The sequence below is a fragment of the Condylostylus longicornis genome, unplaced genomic scaffold (assembly GCF_029603195.1).
Source record: "Condylostylus longicornis isolate FDR11 unplaced genomic scaffold, ASM2960319v2 ptg000135l, whole genome shotgun sequence".
Classification (NCBI taxonomy): Eukaryota; Metazoa; Arthropoda; class Insecta; order Diptera; family Dolichopodidae; genus Condylostylus; species Condylostylus longicornis.
In genome coordinates, this window is record NW_026578103.1 from 16,546,199 (window position 1) to 16,562,054 (window position 15,856).

Below are 15,856 nucleotides of genomic sequence, written 5' to 3' on the forward strand. Positions count from 1 at the left end.
TTTGTGAATGATAAGATAAAAAAAGTGCAAAAGAACATTTAAATATCAATAGAAATTTATTTGATTTTTTTCTTTGTTTTCAATATAGAGTTTTAATTTTGAACAATAAAACAGTTTTTTGTAAATTTATCTTTTGCTCTTTTTTCCAAAAAACAAAATTATATTAATAAATAATAAATTCAAAATAATAGTTTTATATTTTGAATTTCTTTAAAAATATGTAAAAAATTTTTGTTTTGCTTAAAATTTTAGTACTCAACAATTTTAATTTATAGAGCTGTAAATTGTTAAAAATTTCCAGAAAACTTTTTTCTTCTCCTGTTGTCATATAATTTACCTTAAGCATATAACAAGTAGGAAATAATCAAATAAAAATGTTTGCAAAATATTTTTGTACAAAAAATTTAATAAGAAAATTTAATTATTTACTAAAATCATAATAAAAATTCATTTATATCAATCATAATATATTGTCTCTGCAATCGCAATTGAAAAAAAAATCAATTCTTAAAAATATATTCAAAATACCAGGTTCTGCAAATTTATACACAAAATATAATATCAGTGAATTAATTTTAAGTCTTGCTTATAGTTGACAATAAAAAAATTTTTAAAAACTTTTCATTTTATTTTCCCAATTTCTAACCTAACATAGTGAAATATTTTTTTTTTACTAAATTTTCATTTATATTCTTTTCTAATTAAATTGTATATAAAAAAATTACGTATTTACCACATGATAAATGTACATACTTATAGAAAAAAAATGTATACAAGTAAATTTAATTAAAAACATAAAACATAAAAAATAATTTCATAATTTTTTTAGGAAATTTGAAAAAATAGAGGAAAACTAAAAAAAGTTTTTAAAGGAAGAAAGTAATATACATAATAGAAAAAAATTTGTAATATACAAGACAAGGCTAAGAAGAACCAATTTAATCATGTGCATTAATATAAATTAAATTGTGAAAAAAAAAAACAAGAGCATGAAAAATTAATAAAACAAAAAAAAGAGAGAAAAGAAAAATAGATTATAAAGATGAAATTTATAATATTTGTCTCTTTTTGTGAGACGTTTTATGTATTAATAAAAAAAAAACAAAATACAAAAATAAAAGAATTCAAATCACGAAGATCGAAGAAAAAATACATTTTAGAGATTGCATTTTCAGTTCATTGTTTAAACAATTCATAATTTAATTTTATGTTTTATATTCAATAAACTTAATTAAATTTTTTCACACTATGTATCTATCAATAATTTTCCTTCAATTCGAATATAATATCAAAGTTATTGAAAGCAAAACACAAAAGAATCAGTGAAAATGAAGGCTCTTTTTAATCTCATTGCAAATTTAAATTTAAAAGGTAAATTTTCTAGGAAATAGATTTGGACTGTCCAATAAACACTAAAAAAGAAAAAAAATAATGAGATAAAGAAGTTTTAAAAAAATCAAACTTCACAAAGTTAGTTAACCAAAAATCCAAATTAAGTACGTAAAAGCCCAATTCTTTAATAACATATAAAAAGATTAAAAATTGCTTTTTATATAAAATAAAACGGAGATAAATAATTTTATAAAAATGTATAAATTTATTTTTATGTGATTTCACTCACAAAAACAAACAAAGAAACGTACATAGATTACAAGCATTTTAAAACTAAATATGAATCATTTATCTAGAATTTATTAACTAAGCACTTCATATTTGTATTTTTGTTTCTTTTTTTTACACTTCGAATAAGTTCAAATTTTCATAATATTTCATCAAATTTTTTGCATTGATTTTTTTAAAGCAATTTAATTTATTATTAATTTAAGAAATTTATATTTCAAATCATCTAATTTATCCTGAATGGAAATTTTCATTTAAAGAAAAAGGAAAAGTCTTAATACTGGGAAATTTAAAATGATTTCTGAATTTAAAATTCAATATTTCAAATATAGTATTATTGAAATAATATTGATTGGTTATTTTAAAAATAAAAAACGCGTAATTTTATTTAATTAAATTTATAAAAAATTTTGAATACAAACCGAATTGTTTTCTTAAATGAAAATATTTATATTTTCGTTTAATAGGAATAAAATTTATTTTATAGGAAAGAATTCGTAATACATGTGTAATTGATAGAAAAACAAAACGCATGCAAAAAAACAAATAAAAACCAAATTAAAAAAGTAAAAGTTAAAAATTTCATTTTACATTTTCCATTTTGAAATTTAACTTTTCTAACTTATATGTATTATATTTATATAAATAATTATGAATTCTGTGCATGATGTGTAAATTTTCAAACATTTTAGTATATTGTAAAGAGTTCTTTCTGACTCAGTAATTTAAATATTCAAGCTATTAAGATTTTATAAAAAGGAAACCAAGCCATAATTTCATAGAAAATATTGTTAAGCATTGAAATTGTTTGCAACATTTTTATTTAAATATTTTTTTATACAATTTTAATTATTTTTTTTCTTGTCTACTTACTAATATAAATTTCCAAATATTTGGTTTCTCCGAAAATTGCATTCTTTATGAAATACAAAATGCATTAATTAACTAACACAAAATATTTATATTTTCTAAAACAAAATAATAATATGTATCATGTCCATATGTAAGCTGTGTACAAAACTTATAAAGAAAAGTTAAAGAAAATCGATTTAAAAGAAATTAAAAATTCTTTTTAAAATTAAAGAAAAACTGCAAAAATCAATATATTCCTTTAAGTACACTTTTATGTATTGTATAATTTTATATTATATTTAAAAATTTGAATAAGTAATATTTTTTTTCAATTACATTTTCAATTACACAATTGTAAATTTCTTTAATGAAATCAGAATCACATTTTCAAAATATTTGTAAAACAATTTCAATAGAAAATCTTTTAATTATTTTTCTTTAAATTTATTGAAATTAAATGTACACTATAATGAGCTTAATTGTGACCAAAAATTTTGTTTTGAAATTCTAAATTAAAAAAAAAATTTATGTGAAAATGAAACATAATATGGTGTACCTGTTAAAGTTGAATTTAAAATAAACATTCTTTTTTCTGCTTTTTTTTTTTGTTTTTTTTTTTTTTTTTGTAATAATTTTAAATAACTTTTATGATGAAAAAAGAATGTTCAAAAAAATTAAGAAAAACCTTTTTTTTTTTTTAAAAATTTAGAAATTTTAAAACTGGGCTTAATAAACTATTTTAAAACAAGTTTTAACAAAAAGGCCCTAGTATTAAATTAAAAAATTAAATTTTTGTGAATCACTTAAAATCAAAATTGTGGATTAAAAAATATATTAAACAACAAAAAATATGTGCATTGATTATGAATTTGTATTTAAAAAAAATTCAAATTATTTGGCTTTTGACGAAAATTGTTTTGTCCTAGGACTCCTACCACAATGCAAATCTAATGCCAGCTTGACTTCTTTAGCGATTACTGAATAAATCAATTTGATGTTAGATCCACATTTTGGTAGAAGTCCTTAGATATGCATAAGTCGTGAAAGTATATTAAATTTAAAATAAATACAATAATTTTTAATTTATTGTTTAAATAGATTACATAAAGTTAAACAGTTTTAATTTTTTTTTGAATGTTTAATCAATGTATTTATGTAACTTTTTAATTGCATTTTTGTATAATGTACAAAATTTAAAGCACATTTTAACAACAAACAAAAATGTAAAATGAGAATGAAAAAAATTGCAGCAATTCCAAAATTTTGATTTTAATAATAGAGTATTCTTTTATACAAAAAAAATTCCAGTTTTTTTCATTTATTTTTCAAATGGTTGTTCTGGAATTTTTAATTTTCAAAAGATTTAAAAAAAACTTTCCAATTTCAGAATTCCGTGATTCACAATTTTTTTTTAATAAATATTGATGGAATATTTAAATTTAATTAAAATGCATTTACAATTGAACAAAAAAAAATGAAATAAATACCTTTTTTTTTATTATTGAAATCCTATCAAAATTGTTCAATTTAATTGTAAATGTTTAAATATATAAAAACAACTTAAAAATTTTGCTGCAAAATTGAAAAATGAAAAAAATAAAGAAAAGATAACAAATCTGAAAATAGGAAAAAAAAATAAAAAAAAATCTCATTCAATTTATCTCTAAGTTAGTCGCCTTTTTTTAAATAAAATTGTAAACCTTTAATGCAATAAATACAACACACAAAATTTACATACAACAGCATTACATTTTTCATTTTGTTCTTTTCTATTTTCGAGGAACTGTTGTTATTTTTCATTTTAGTTATAAAAAAAAAATTTACTTTTCAAAATTAAATTTCAAGAAAATTAAAACAAACAGCGTTTAAAATAGAAATAATAATAATATAGTATATTAATAGTAATAGTAAAATAATAATAAAAAATAGTAATAGTAATGATAATAGATTAATAGAAAAAATATAAAAAAAAAATCAAAAAATTTTTAGGAAAAACTATTATAGAAAAATTAACAATCCTTTTTAAAAAAATATTAATTAAAAAATTAATAAAATATGTTTTGTTGAAACTATGAAATAATTACAAAATATAGAAAAAAAATTTGTAAAGACTGCCATAATTTAATTTAAATATAAATGAATTTTGAAAATTATAATATAAAATAATATATGTATGTACAAGTATATTATATGTCTAAATATAAAAAAAAATATTATATAAGAAAATTAAACGCTGAATTTTCCAAAATAGAAAATAATAAAAGAAATAAAGAAAACAGTTTCCAAAAAAAAAAATTTATATGTATGTATATAAAATTTTAATTTTTAAAACGAGTGTTTGTATGTAATGTGATAAAACCGATTTGGAAACAAAAAGATCATATTTATACACGCAAATAATTTTTTTCTTCAAATTTTTTAAGAAAGATACAACAGAAATACAAAAGAAAAATTAAATTTAAATTTATTTTTTTTTTTTACATATGCCAGATAATAAATTGAATGCAGAAAAAAAAAGTACTTCTTTTATTGTTTTTTTAGCCATAAATTTTATTTGTATTAAAATGGGCACTAACCATTTGTGTATTAATTTTTAGAATTCTATGTTCCTTTTAGTATTCATTAATCTAAATTGAACTTCAAGTTTATATTTTCTATCGAAATATCAGTTGCATGTAACGGGTGGGTTTGGTAACGATCTTTTGTCAAAGAACAGTTCATATCTGAAATTAATCTCCTCACAAAACTTTTCTCTTTTCCTAGATTTGATAAATCAAATCAAAATGAAGCCTCATACAAAACGGTTAAATTAATTTCATTATTTTCATTTACCATGTTTGAAATTTATTTAAAAAGCGCTAAAAGCAAATGTCCATAAAATCTCATAAACGTGTTAGTTAAGTAATGCTAACCAAAAACGTTTCGGTTACCAAAATTCGATTGTACGCCAATACATTGTTACCCTTCCAGTTTATGTCTGTGTACCTTCGGAGTTTTTCGATAATTCAGATATGCACTTAAATTCTAACTTAAATCTTAAAAATCTGGCATCATTGCAGAACTACAGGAATTAACTATTTTGTTGTTTCAGATTTTTTATCTTTATGATTTTTTTCAAATTTAAAATATTTCACATATAAAGAATGAAAACTTTTGATAATTTAGATATGCGCTGAAGGTTCTAAATTAAATTTCAAGTCTTTTACGCATGCTTTAAATATGCGGCGATAATATATAATAATATTCATATTTTACTTTTTAATTTGTAACATATTCGAATAATTTTTGAATATTAAAAATTTTTATGCATTCTTACTAATAATGTTTTTGCAGTAATTATAAAAAGCTTAAAAATACTTTAGAACTGAAAGTAAAATGTCATTTTCGAATATGCTATTTTGAAAATTTTGCACTTTAGATTTATCGAACGTGCATTATATTAAGGTCTTAACTTTTAATTGAATTATCGAAAATACCAAAATTTGGGCTCTTAACCAGAACTAAGGCGGAATTTTTGAGACATAACTTTTCTGACACAGTTCCTTTTCCAAACAAAAAAATTTAAATGTTAGTGTTATTCGAACGCAGTAAAATTCCTAACTAAAAAGATTAATTTCTATTATTTATTTAAAATTCAAATCTATTTCAAAATAAATTAATGTCAAAAGTTTTTTAAATAATAAAATTTTTATTTTACTTGATTTTTCAATATTTCTAATGCATTAATTTAAGAACACAATATTGTTTTTTTTCTAAATCCGAAATTTTGACTAAATGTTTTAATTGTGAAAAAATATATGACACATCTCAAAATGGCTTTACATTTTAATTTTCTTAAACATTATTTGTTTATACATATATACACATATGAAATTGTGACTACTTTCAAGTTTAATTGACTCTTTAGTTATAACTGTTAAGAATTTCTGTTTTTATATAAAGCTCTAAAATCCATAGTTGCCCACTTTGTATCTTTCATTATTACTATAGCAATTGCCTAAGCGTTGAACGTTTTGTATACTGAATAATCCAAAATTTGTTATCACTATTTTAATACTATTTTTTGTTTATAAATCTATTAATAAAAATATTTAAATATGTATGTATATTTCGAATTTCAAAGAAGATTATTTTTACCAATCTTGATGTGATTTATTTAATTTAAAAAATAAGTAATTTATATATTTTTAATTGACTGTAAAATCCCAAGGTATATTTACAGTGCCATCATGTAAAACTGAATAATAATTGGTTATATTCAAATGAATATTTTCGGATAATTTTGTATCTAAGCCACATTTCAGTAATCGTTCAAGACATTTAATCATTTTTTCCGGTGTTACAGAATCGTCTTTTGTTAATGACTTCAACTTTAGAATGTCTATGCAGTTTTTGTGCAGCTCCTTTTCAATATGTTTTGTCCTAAAATTAAATATTTTTAAAATTTTACTAAAAATCTAAAAATTATGAATAATATTACCGTTTATAGGTTTCAGCTTTTTGTCTCGCTTCATCTAAATTTGTTGTTATAAAATCAATCAACATGAAACCAGGGCATGTAGCAGGTGTTATTATTTGCCCTGTAGGACTGATCATTAAAGGACCAGCTTCTCTAATTTTTGAAGTAAAATAAAATATTTCAAATATTTAATGTAAATACTAATACTCACGACTCTATAACAATTTCAAAATTGCTCAAATCATTCGGCCAAGATTTTGGGAATTTTTTTGTTGTTAAGTAATCTAGTAAAGTTGTAGTAATTTTACTTAAATAACCAGCATATTCTACTACTTGTCTCTTTGGCATAAATTTCCTTCGTCTTATCTTAATATTTAATAAAACTTGCGATAAAGCACTTTCATATTTTGGTATTTTTTCAAGAAATATATCGTGTTTTGGTATGTTTTTAATAAACTGAAAGTATGTTAATATTTTAATTTTGATATTTTGTTAATTATTCAAAATATAATTATGTACATCTAACCAACTGCTTAAAACATCACCAGTGAAAAGCATAACATGACCTTCCAAACTCACACCAGTAAATGGAGCAAAAACTACCACTCTTCCTGAATTACAACAAACCTTTTTTATGTAATACAGGCAAATATTTAAAGTATATTACCTTGCAACATTCGTGTTTCCTTTTCGTACATGTTTGCCAATCTCTCTAAAGTTTTCAAGCATCCTCTATAATGCTCATAATTCCAACCACAATCATACCTAAGCTCTTTCAATTTCAATCTTTCTGCTAACGATTTTTGTAATTTAATAACTTCTTCTTTTAGTTCTTGTAGATCCTTATCACGTTCCCTAGCTGTAGACCCATTGTCACTCAGCCACGATCTGATAAAAGAAATATACCAAATGTATACATATATAATATGTGTAATCCAGTATATAAAATCTACAATTATTTGTTTAAGAAATTATATATGTATACATATATATATTTGCGAATGCAAAATATTTTTTTTTAATTTTAAAAAATTTTATAACTCAATTCTACATTTAATTTTAATATATCCCATATGGTCTAGTGGCTAGGATAGCTGGCTTTCACCCAGCAGGCCCGGGTTCGATTCCCGGTATGGGAAGTTTTTTTTTTTTAATTTGAATAATTTTATAAAATTAATAAATACGTACACTAAAGTTTTTTCTACTTGTTGTGCAGATTTTCGGAACTCATACTCGTAGTTTTGAAAATCAGAGTAATAAACGTCTTGATGTTTTTGTTGTGTTTGATGCGAACCATTTGCATTTACGTTATGTAATTTAGAAATGTTACTACTTTTAATTTTATCAACAAACTCAGTAGATAAATTAACGCTTTGTAGTAACTTTTTTATAACAAATTTAACGTCGCTATTTCTTTCTAAAGATATTTTTACAAGTTTAAATGAATCTAAAAAAAAAAAGAAATACATATATGTATGTATATTATTATAACATTATTGTTCATATGTACATATTACGCAGAGTAATAATTTATACCTACCTCGGTCTATTTGTTTGTCTCGAATGTAAAATGTTAATGTTTTTGGTGCGCTTTGCGCCAAACGTCTTTGTTGTATTGCTTCTAAATGTGCACTAAGATGCTTAAGAGATTCTTCGTTAACGGTCTGAAAAATTAAAATAAAATTTATAAAACAATATTCAAATTCATATTCTTTGCACCAGATTAGTTCATACTCTCTGTTCGGGATGTCTTCCAAATAAGTCCGGATGTACCGCAAAATAAAATGGTCTCAATGCGGTTGCAATTTCAGCGCTGGATATCAATCTTTGCCATTGAATGGATTGAGGAACACGAATGTTATTTTTTAAAAGGCTGCAGATAGCAATTTGTCAAAAAAAAATATTATTTTTTACACGAACTAAAAGATTCGAAATATTAATATTTTATCTTACTAGTTAAACATTGTTTTATATATTTTTAAAATCGGTTACTAAAATAAATTTTGTTAATAAAATATATGCTTATTTACAAAAATTTTGTATGTACATTTTTTATTTTACAATAATGAATTATCTACTACTACTAATAATATTATTTGCGTATCTTTTATTATCAAAACACAGCTGGTTTTGACAGCAAAATATAATATTGGGGGCCACGCTGCTTTAATCAAATTTAAGTGGATGTAACATTGTTATCAAACTGTCAATATAAAAAATTCACAATATATTTACGTAGTTCACATTTTCGTTTCAATTCTTGGCCATCTACTTGTAATAATTGTAGTTAAATGAAACTAATTTACCGTTACCCTAAAAATATTTTTTTTCAGTTCGTAAGAAACAGTTTCGAAAGAAATTAATTTTTTTCAGAAATAAGAAAGTCTTCTTAAAAAATATCATAAGAAAGTGGTTTAGATATTTTAATACAAAATATTTTCATTCTAACAAATTTATCATGCATATTAATTTTCCATAAAATTTCAGATTTTGTAATAAAATAATCACCCATTTCTCGGGTTTTCTATCATAACATGATAACTACATTTTTGAAAAAGAAAGTTATGAAAGCAGTATTACTTAAAGTTTTAAAAGCTTTTTGATGTAAAAAGATATTTAATTTTTTGAATAGTTTTAAGAAAAAATCCTTGAAAAACATTATTACTACCCAAATGGCCCAAAATTTTTCTGAAAAAATTAGATATCAATAGTTAATTACTACTCGACATCACAAAATTTTCTAAGACATTGAAATATAAGGTGTACCGATTCAAACTTTTCAAAACTGATTCTAAGCTTTTTTTTCTTTTATTGTATATTACATGACTTTGATAAATAAATCATGTTCTAAAAGAAAACTGTCGATTTATTTCGAAAAAGTCGAAAAATTTTTTGAAAATTTAAGAATTTAAAAATGGTCTTTAAAATTTCTAATCCTAAAAATGTCATCTGATGACTTCTCATAGTATGTCCAAATCTGTATTTCTCTTTATATCGCAATTTAAGTAACACAAAATATTCTTAATAATTCTTTATTCAAACTTTTGTATATAAATACAAATCAGAAATTTAAATCAAATTTATAATAATATGTGTGTATGTATATATGTATGTAATTTATTTTACAAAAAATATTGATATATTGTATAATTTATGCATATATGTATATGTACTAATATGAACACTTGTGACATAAATACATATTATAATTTTGTATTTATTTTTAAATATTGCATAAGAAATTACTTTTCAACTTATGCATAACATATTTTCTATAATTAATAAAAGTTAATAAAAAGTACAAATATATAGATATATTATTCATTAATCTTATTTTGCTTTTAATAATTAAAATGCATTTTTCTTTTTATAAACTGGACCTTTTCTTTTTTATAAAATGTAAATTTGTTTCTTTTTTTTAAAGAGTTTTTCTTTCATAAAATGACTAATTTATTCTAATAAAAATATTTAAATTGTAAAATTTATGTAAAACTTTTGATTTTACCGTGCCAGCTCTAAAATAGATAATGAATTTCAAATAACCATATTTAGCGTTTTGAATTTAATTTCATCCAAAAATTTATTTAATTTGAGTTTTTTTTTATTTAAATACATTAGAAATAGAAAATTTGAGTTCAATTATTTGTATTAAAAAAACAAAGCATTGTGTTCATAAAAATTAACACAATGCTAATAAATTTTTTTTTTCATAAAGTAAATGTTTAATAAAATAATAACTTTTATCATTATTTTCTTTGATATACACAGTTATAATTGGTAGAATGGACAAAATAAATATCCTTTTTATTTGAGTTAAAAAATTGATTTTGATTTCCACGCTGGCATAGTTTTAGATTTGATATTAATACCATTATTATGATTAAAGTTATGGTGAATTCGCTATATAATTTGTTAGTGCATTACAAAAAAATATTACTAAAATTTTTAAAATTTTTCTAAAAGCTTAATTAAAATTTGTTGAAGAACTTATTAATTAAATTAAAAAATTTTTATATTCAAACTATACTCATTTAAATGTAAATGATAAGCAAAATTTTTAAGCTTCAAAAATAAACGAAATTTCAAAAATTAAAATTAAGAAAAAAATTTTATAATACATATTAGACTTTTTTTTGTATTTAATTTTTTTTTGTCTTCATAGATAATAGATATTAAATTAACCCAAAGAAATTTTAAATATTTTTGCTTAAAATTAATTTTGTATATAAAGTTTTTTTTTTGGACTTGCAATTTGTTTAAAGCTTGCAGTTTGTTTTATTTTTTAAGCTTGGGCGGATGTGGTTTGCTTAGATACGACCCTACTACCTTGAGCGATTTCGCCATTCCTAACGGCCTTATATTTTAAAAATGCATCATAACCGTATAAGCACATTGCAGAAAATCCAAAGAACTAAAAAAATACATAAATATTTTCTTTTATTAAATTATATTAAAATAAAAGAAAAAAAATGCTTACAGCTGCGGCTGAATATGCTTCAATTCCATAGGCTGCCGCAAAACCAGCCGCGAATGCATATAAAATTGTCCATATTGCACAAAACCACATCTCAATTTTAAGCCATGGAATTTGATAGAATTTTTCACAAATATGAAAAAGATAAAATGCTAATAGTGTTCCTGTAAACCAAAAACCTGTCATTGAAATCGAACTGAAATAACTTCCTCTTGAGTGATATGAATGATTTCCAGAGCATTGAATACAAATGAAACCAACTAGATTCAAAAACTAGAAAGTAATTGAATTTTGTTATTCTTTGCTTTATTTTATTAATTATCCAAAATAACCTACCATGCAAGCACATTTTAAAATTCCTGAAGGAGTTCTAATATATGATTTATCGAAACGAATTTGTGGTGCAACTGCGGTCTGAGTAACAGTTGTTGTTGTCGTATGTCTGCCTGGAAAACCTGGATCCGCCATTATAATTATGAATTTCTGCGACTAGATCTATAAAATAAAAATTATTTTTAATTTTACTGTAACTTTTATCAACATAAAATATATTATTTAACTAAGGTATACATTTTTTTAATTTTTATTACAATATGATGTCAATAAATTTTACTACGTTTTAGTGAAAATTCTATAACTGATGTATTTCTATATTATATATGCATATGCATACATATATATGTATATTTAGAAACACGTAATGCACAACCAAATAGTAATGTGAATAATACATGAAAAAGCTTCTATAAAATATTATTAATCAATACAATTAATTGTAATACATGACGTACAAGTAGAATTCCTAAGGCAGACAATTAATTTTCGATACTGTAAACATAAAATACCAAGACTACTTACTATACATGAATTCATTGAGACGGACAGTAAAATACTAAGTATCCTTAAACAATGAGTGTATAATAAGTTATTATTTGGTTAATGATTCAACTACCTAACTTTAAAAATTAAAGTTTAATTAAAATTATTGTACAACAACTTAATAAAATAGTTCTTGGATATTGAAATTTTAACAATTACCAAAAATATTCTAACAACTTCAAAGATATAAAATTATTTGATTTTTAGAATTATGTATGACCGAAATTTTATTTTTTATTAAAAATTTCAAAAAGAATTTCTTTATTTCCTATCTTTAAAATTAAAATGTTATCAATACCAAATAAATGATAATTTAAAATTACAATAAATTCATTCATAATCAAAGGATCTGATAAGATAAAATTTACTTCATTCTGTAGTTTACTTTTAATTTAATCTTTTCTTTATTTTGGTGTTAAATCAAAATAATGAAACTTTATTGTTGACCGATTAAAGTTCTTACCATTCGATAACGTTATGGTTCACAAATTGTGTTTATGTATATAATTCGAACATGAGTTAATACATAGTAAGTAAATAAATAGTAAGGTAACTGTGTCTAATATTGCCAGCACTATTACTCATATACACAAGGTTTCCTTTAATTATTAAGAGGTTTTTCTGTTCAATGTGTATGTACATATATATTTTGTTTTATATATATATTAATCGAAATGATCGTAACACTCTCTTCCACTGAATTTTGAAATACATAACTGCAAAAAATTAAACACAAACTAGTCTTATTTCTCTACTAAAAATTATAACCCGTAGCCATGAATATGTTTTATTTCAATTACGGTATCCATTTTTCATAGTTTTTCAAAAAACAATCTAAATTAATAATCAATTTTTATTTAATATTATCATTTTAACAGCTTAAAACAAATATTATAGTTGGTATTAGGAACATAAACTATCAGTGATAGACATTGTATTGTATAGAAATTTTGTATAGCATAATATTAGGCACATTTTTTTATCATAAAATAAAATATACATAATGATACCTGAGTGTATAAATTAAGAGGTCGTGAAATATGTGAATAATAGAGACACCTACCTTAATTACTGAATAAAATTACTGTTCATTATTATCAAAATTAATAAAAATTTAAAGAATTTATATAATTAGAATTACATTAACAAATTTTTTTTAAGATGCTAAATATTAAGAATTCCTCTTATTTTTATAAGACGAATAAACGTTATAAGACGTTTGTTAAGTTATGCATAATTATGGTACACAAAATATGCAAACATCTACAGATTTTAGAGTCAGAAGAGAGTATAGTACCATCTTTTTTATATATGTAAATCATACATACATTTGTACATATGTATGTACAGATTTTTAATTTTTCTCTTCGCATTGTCATTTTTTATTAAAATAAAACTTGATTAATTTATTCAGTTATTATACAAACAAACATAAATTTGTTATTATTTAGGTGCCTTTTTATAGTTATCGCATTTCAAAATGAGTTTTTGATTACAACATCGTTTTAATGTACATAATGTGTATGTTTGTATGTATGCTATATGCATACCTATATTGTTATACAATGATCTTTTTATATTTTTGAATTTTTTTTTACTATTTGTTTTGTCATTGAATGCTATGCTATATAAGCATAAAAAATTCTTACTTATGATGTCATAATTAAATGAAAAATAAAAGAAAGAAAAATTAAATATGAACATTTTAAGATTTTAATTCTGGTTTTTTTTGTGTATTGCTTTTTTTTGTTTATTATATGCATAATAAAAGAAATATTTTGAATTTAAAGCGGAAGAAATGATGATAAATATTTTTGTGAAAAATGTAAAAAAAAATCTGAATATAGAAATTTGTAGCTAAGCTATGTATGTACATACGTACATATATATATATATATAATATGCGGCTATGTACATTAAACTTTACAGTTACTATTATTCAAACAAAAAAATTTTTATTCAATAAATTGATAATAATATGTAAGTATATGTACATAAGAATATACAACCAAGTAATTATAAGCTAGATAGCTAATATTTTCTTGAAATTATCATGTAGTTTTCTTATGCATTAATCGGTTTCTATTTGCAATAGTTTAGATCTTACCTTAACCTACATTAATTAAAATTAACTAATGGTAACCATATCATAAATAATAATATGTATATAGTACATTATTCAATATAGTTTAAATTAAATAGGGTTTTCATCTTTAAATATAATTTTCATTCAATATTATTTACATACATATTATGTACTTAGGTACCTGCTGTAGATTTGGCCACTTCTTTTAAATAAATTAATTTTAATAAACAAATATTCATTGTTTCAAATCACATATATTTTCATGACAAATAGCTATGACTTCATTTTTTTTCACTAAAAATTATGATAAAATAATTATAAGTCTCTTTATTCCCTAAATGGAATTTTCCTTAATTCCCTAAATGGAATTTTGATTTTAAAGAAAATATCAACATGTCAACATGTTACCTACCTACATAAGTACATTTAGTATATAAATATAATCATTGGAGTTTATTTATAAACTTTGGAATAAGATTAGCTCATCACTTATGTTATTTACTAAATAGTACATATACCTACTAATATGCTAAATTTCTAATATAAAACTGTTGTGATGTATTTATTGCTACATATATGCTAAAACACTAACATTTTGATGATTTAAGCAAAAAATTTTATTTGATAGGCGTATATATAAAAAAAAATTAAAAAAAAACATTCATGCAACAGGTATTTTTAGTTTTTCACTTTAAACAAAATATTAAATAATGCCAATATGAAATTTCTATTTAATAAATTTTATTGAAAAAAACTTATTTTTTTAATAAATGTCAAAAACTTACAAAATAAATACAAATAAATGTAGTAATTATGAAATAAAAATAACAAATAAAATAAAAATTGCCGAAATAGAATTAATTCACTGGGTTGAAAACTTTTATTAAAAACAACTAAAAAAACAAAACACACTGAATTAATGAAAAGCCCAATTTCTTCAAAAAGGCAAAAACTTTAAAATGTCACGCAACTCAAAAAACAAAAAAAAAACAAAAATCATATTCAGCTTAAAATATTTTCAATAAAAAAAGCTTTTTTAGATAAATTAAGCTTTCCGCGTTTAACTATTTCTTTGTTGACAGCTGTTGACAACTAGATATATATGTAATTAAATATCTGTGGCATCAAAAAATTTTTTGTAATTTTGACATTTTGAGTAACACAGGTATACATCCATATCAATAAAGATACGTTTTTAAACTCTTCTACTTGAATATTTACAAAAATGATAAGATTTATGTTATTTTGATGTACATGTTGGTACGATTGTACCAACTGAAATGTGATACTTTATGTTAATGTATATTCATTATATGAAAATATCTTTTTTATAAAGAATAAAACCTAAAATCCTTCTTGCATTATATCAAATACAAAAATTTACTTTGTTTATCAACCTTGCTACTATTATTGCACATTTAAGGCCATTAAAAATTTGTCATTAATACGTATGATTTGTCAAAAAACTTTCTGAAGGGGTGTGTAG

At 21.8% G+C, this 15,856-nt stretch overlaps 2 protein-coding genes and 1 non-coding gene across 6 annotated transcripts; 1 reads left to right on the plus strand and 2 right to left on the minus strand.

Annotated features, from left to right (window-relative positions):
- Positions 1-6,176: 6,176 nt before the first annotated feature.
- LOC129615098 (T-cell activation inhibitor, mitochondrial) lies at positions 6,177-9,026 on the minus strand. Of its 3 annotated transcripts, none has more exons than XR_008697435.1 (10): positions 8,885-9,026; positions 8,666-8,804; positions 8,472-8,595; positions 8,120-8,378; positions 7,599-7,819; positions 7,451-7,542; positions 7,143-7,387; positions 6,953-7,084; positions 6,610-6,894; positions 6,177-6,547 (listed from the first exon to the last, which is right to left on the minus strand). XR_008697435.1 is itself a non-coding variant. In XM_055530166.1 (10 exons), the coding sequence occupies exons 2-10, from the start codon at positions 8,893-8,895 to the stop codon at positions 6,660-6,662; spliced, it is 1,458 nt and encodes a 485-aa protein (XP_055386141.1). In that variant the 5' UTR covers positions 8,896-8,922; positions 8,979-9,019; the 3' UTR covers positions 6,177-6,659. The 3 variants fall into 3 exon arrangements, 2 of the variants coding, with proteins under 2 accessions (XP_055386141.1, XP_055386140.1); XM_055530166.1 differs by having other exon boundaries at positions 6,177-6,894; positions 8,885-8,922; positions 8,979-9,019; XM_055530165.1 differs by having other exon boundaries at positions 6,177-6,894.
- Positions 7,999-8,070, plus strand: Trnae-uuc (transfer RNA glutamic acid (anticodon UUC)). Its single transcript has one exon. It is a non-coding gene; the product is annotated as a tRNA-Glu (tRNA).
- A 1,215-nt stretch (positions 9,027-10,241) lies between the features above and the next one.
- Positions 10,242-15,317, minus strand: LOC129615099 (plasmolipin). Of its 2 annotated transcripts, none has more exons than XM_055530168.1 (4): positions 12,264-12,404; positions 11,742-11,900; positions 11,409-11,678; positions 10,242-11,342 (listed from the first exon to the last, which is right to left on the minus strand). In XM_055530168.1, exons 2-4 carry the CDS (start codon positions 11,871-11,873, stop codon positions 11,214-11,216), a joined length of 531 nt encoding a protein of 176 aa, XP_055386143.1. In that variant the 5' UTR covers positions 11,874-11,900; positions 12,264-12,404; the 3' UTR covers positions 10,242-11,213. The 2 variants fall into 2 exon arrangements, with proteins under 2 accessions (XP_055386143.1, XP_055386142.1); XM_055530167.1 differs by lacking the exon at positions 12,264-12,404 and adding an exon at positions 15,156-15,317 and having other exon boundaries at positions 10,247-11,342.
- Positions 15,318-15,856: the final 539 nt, after the last annotated feature.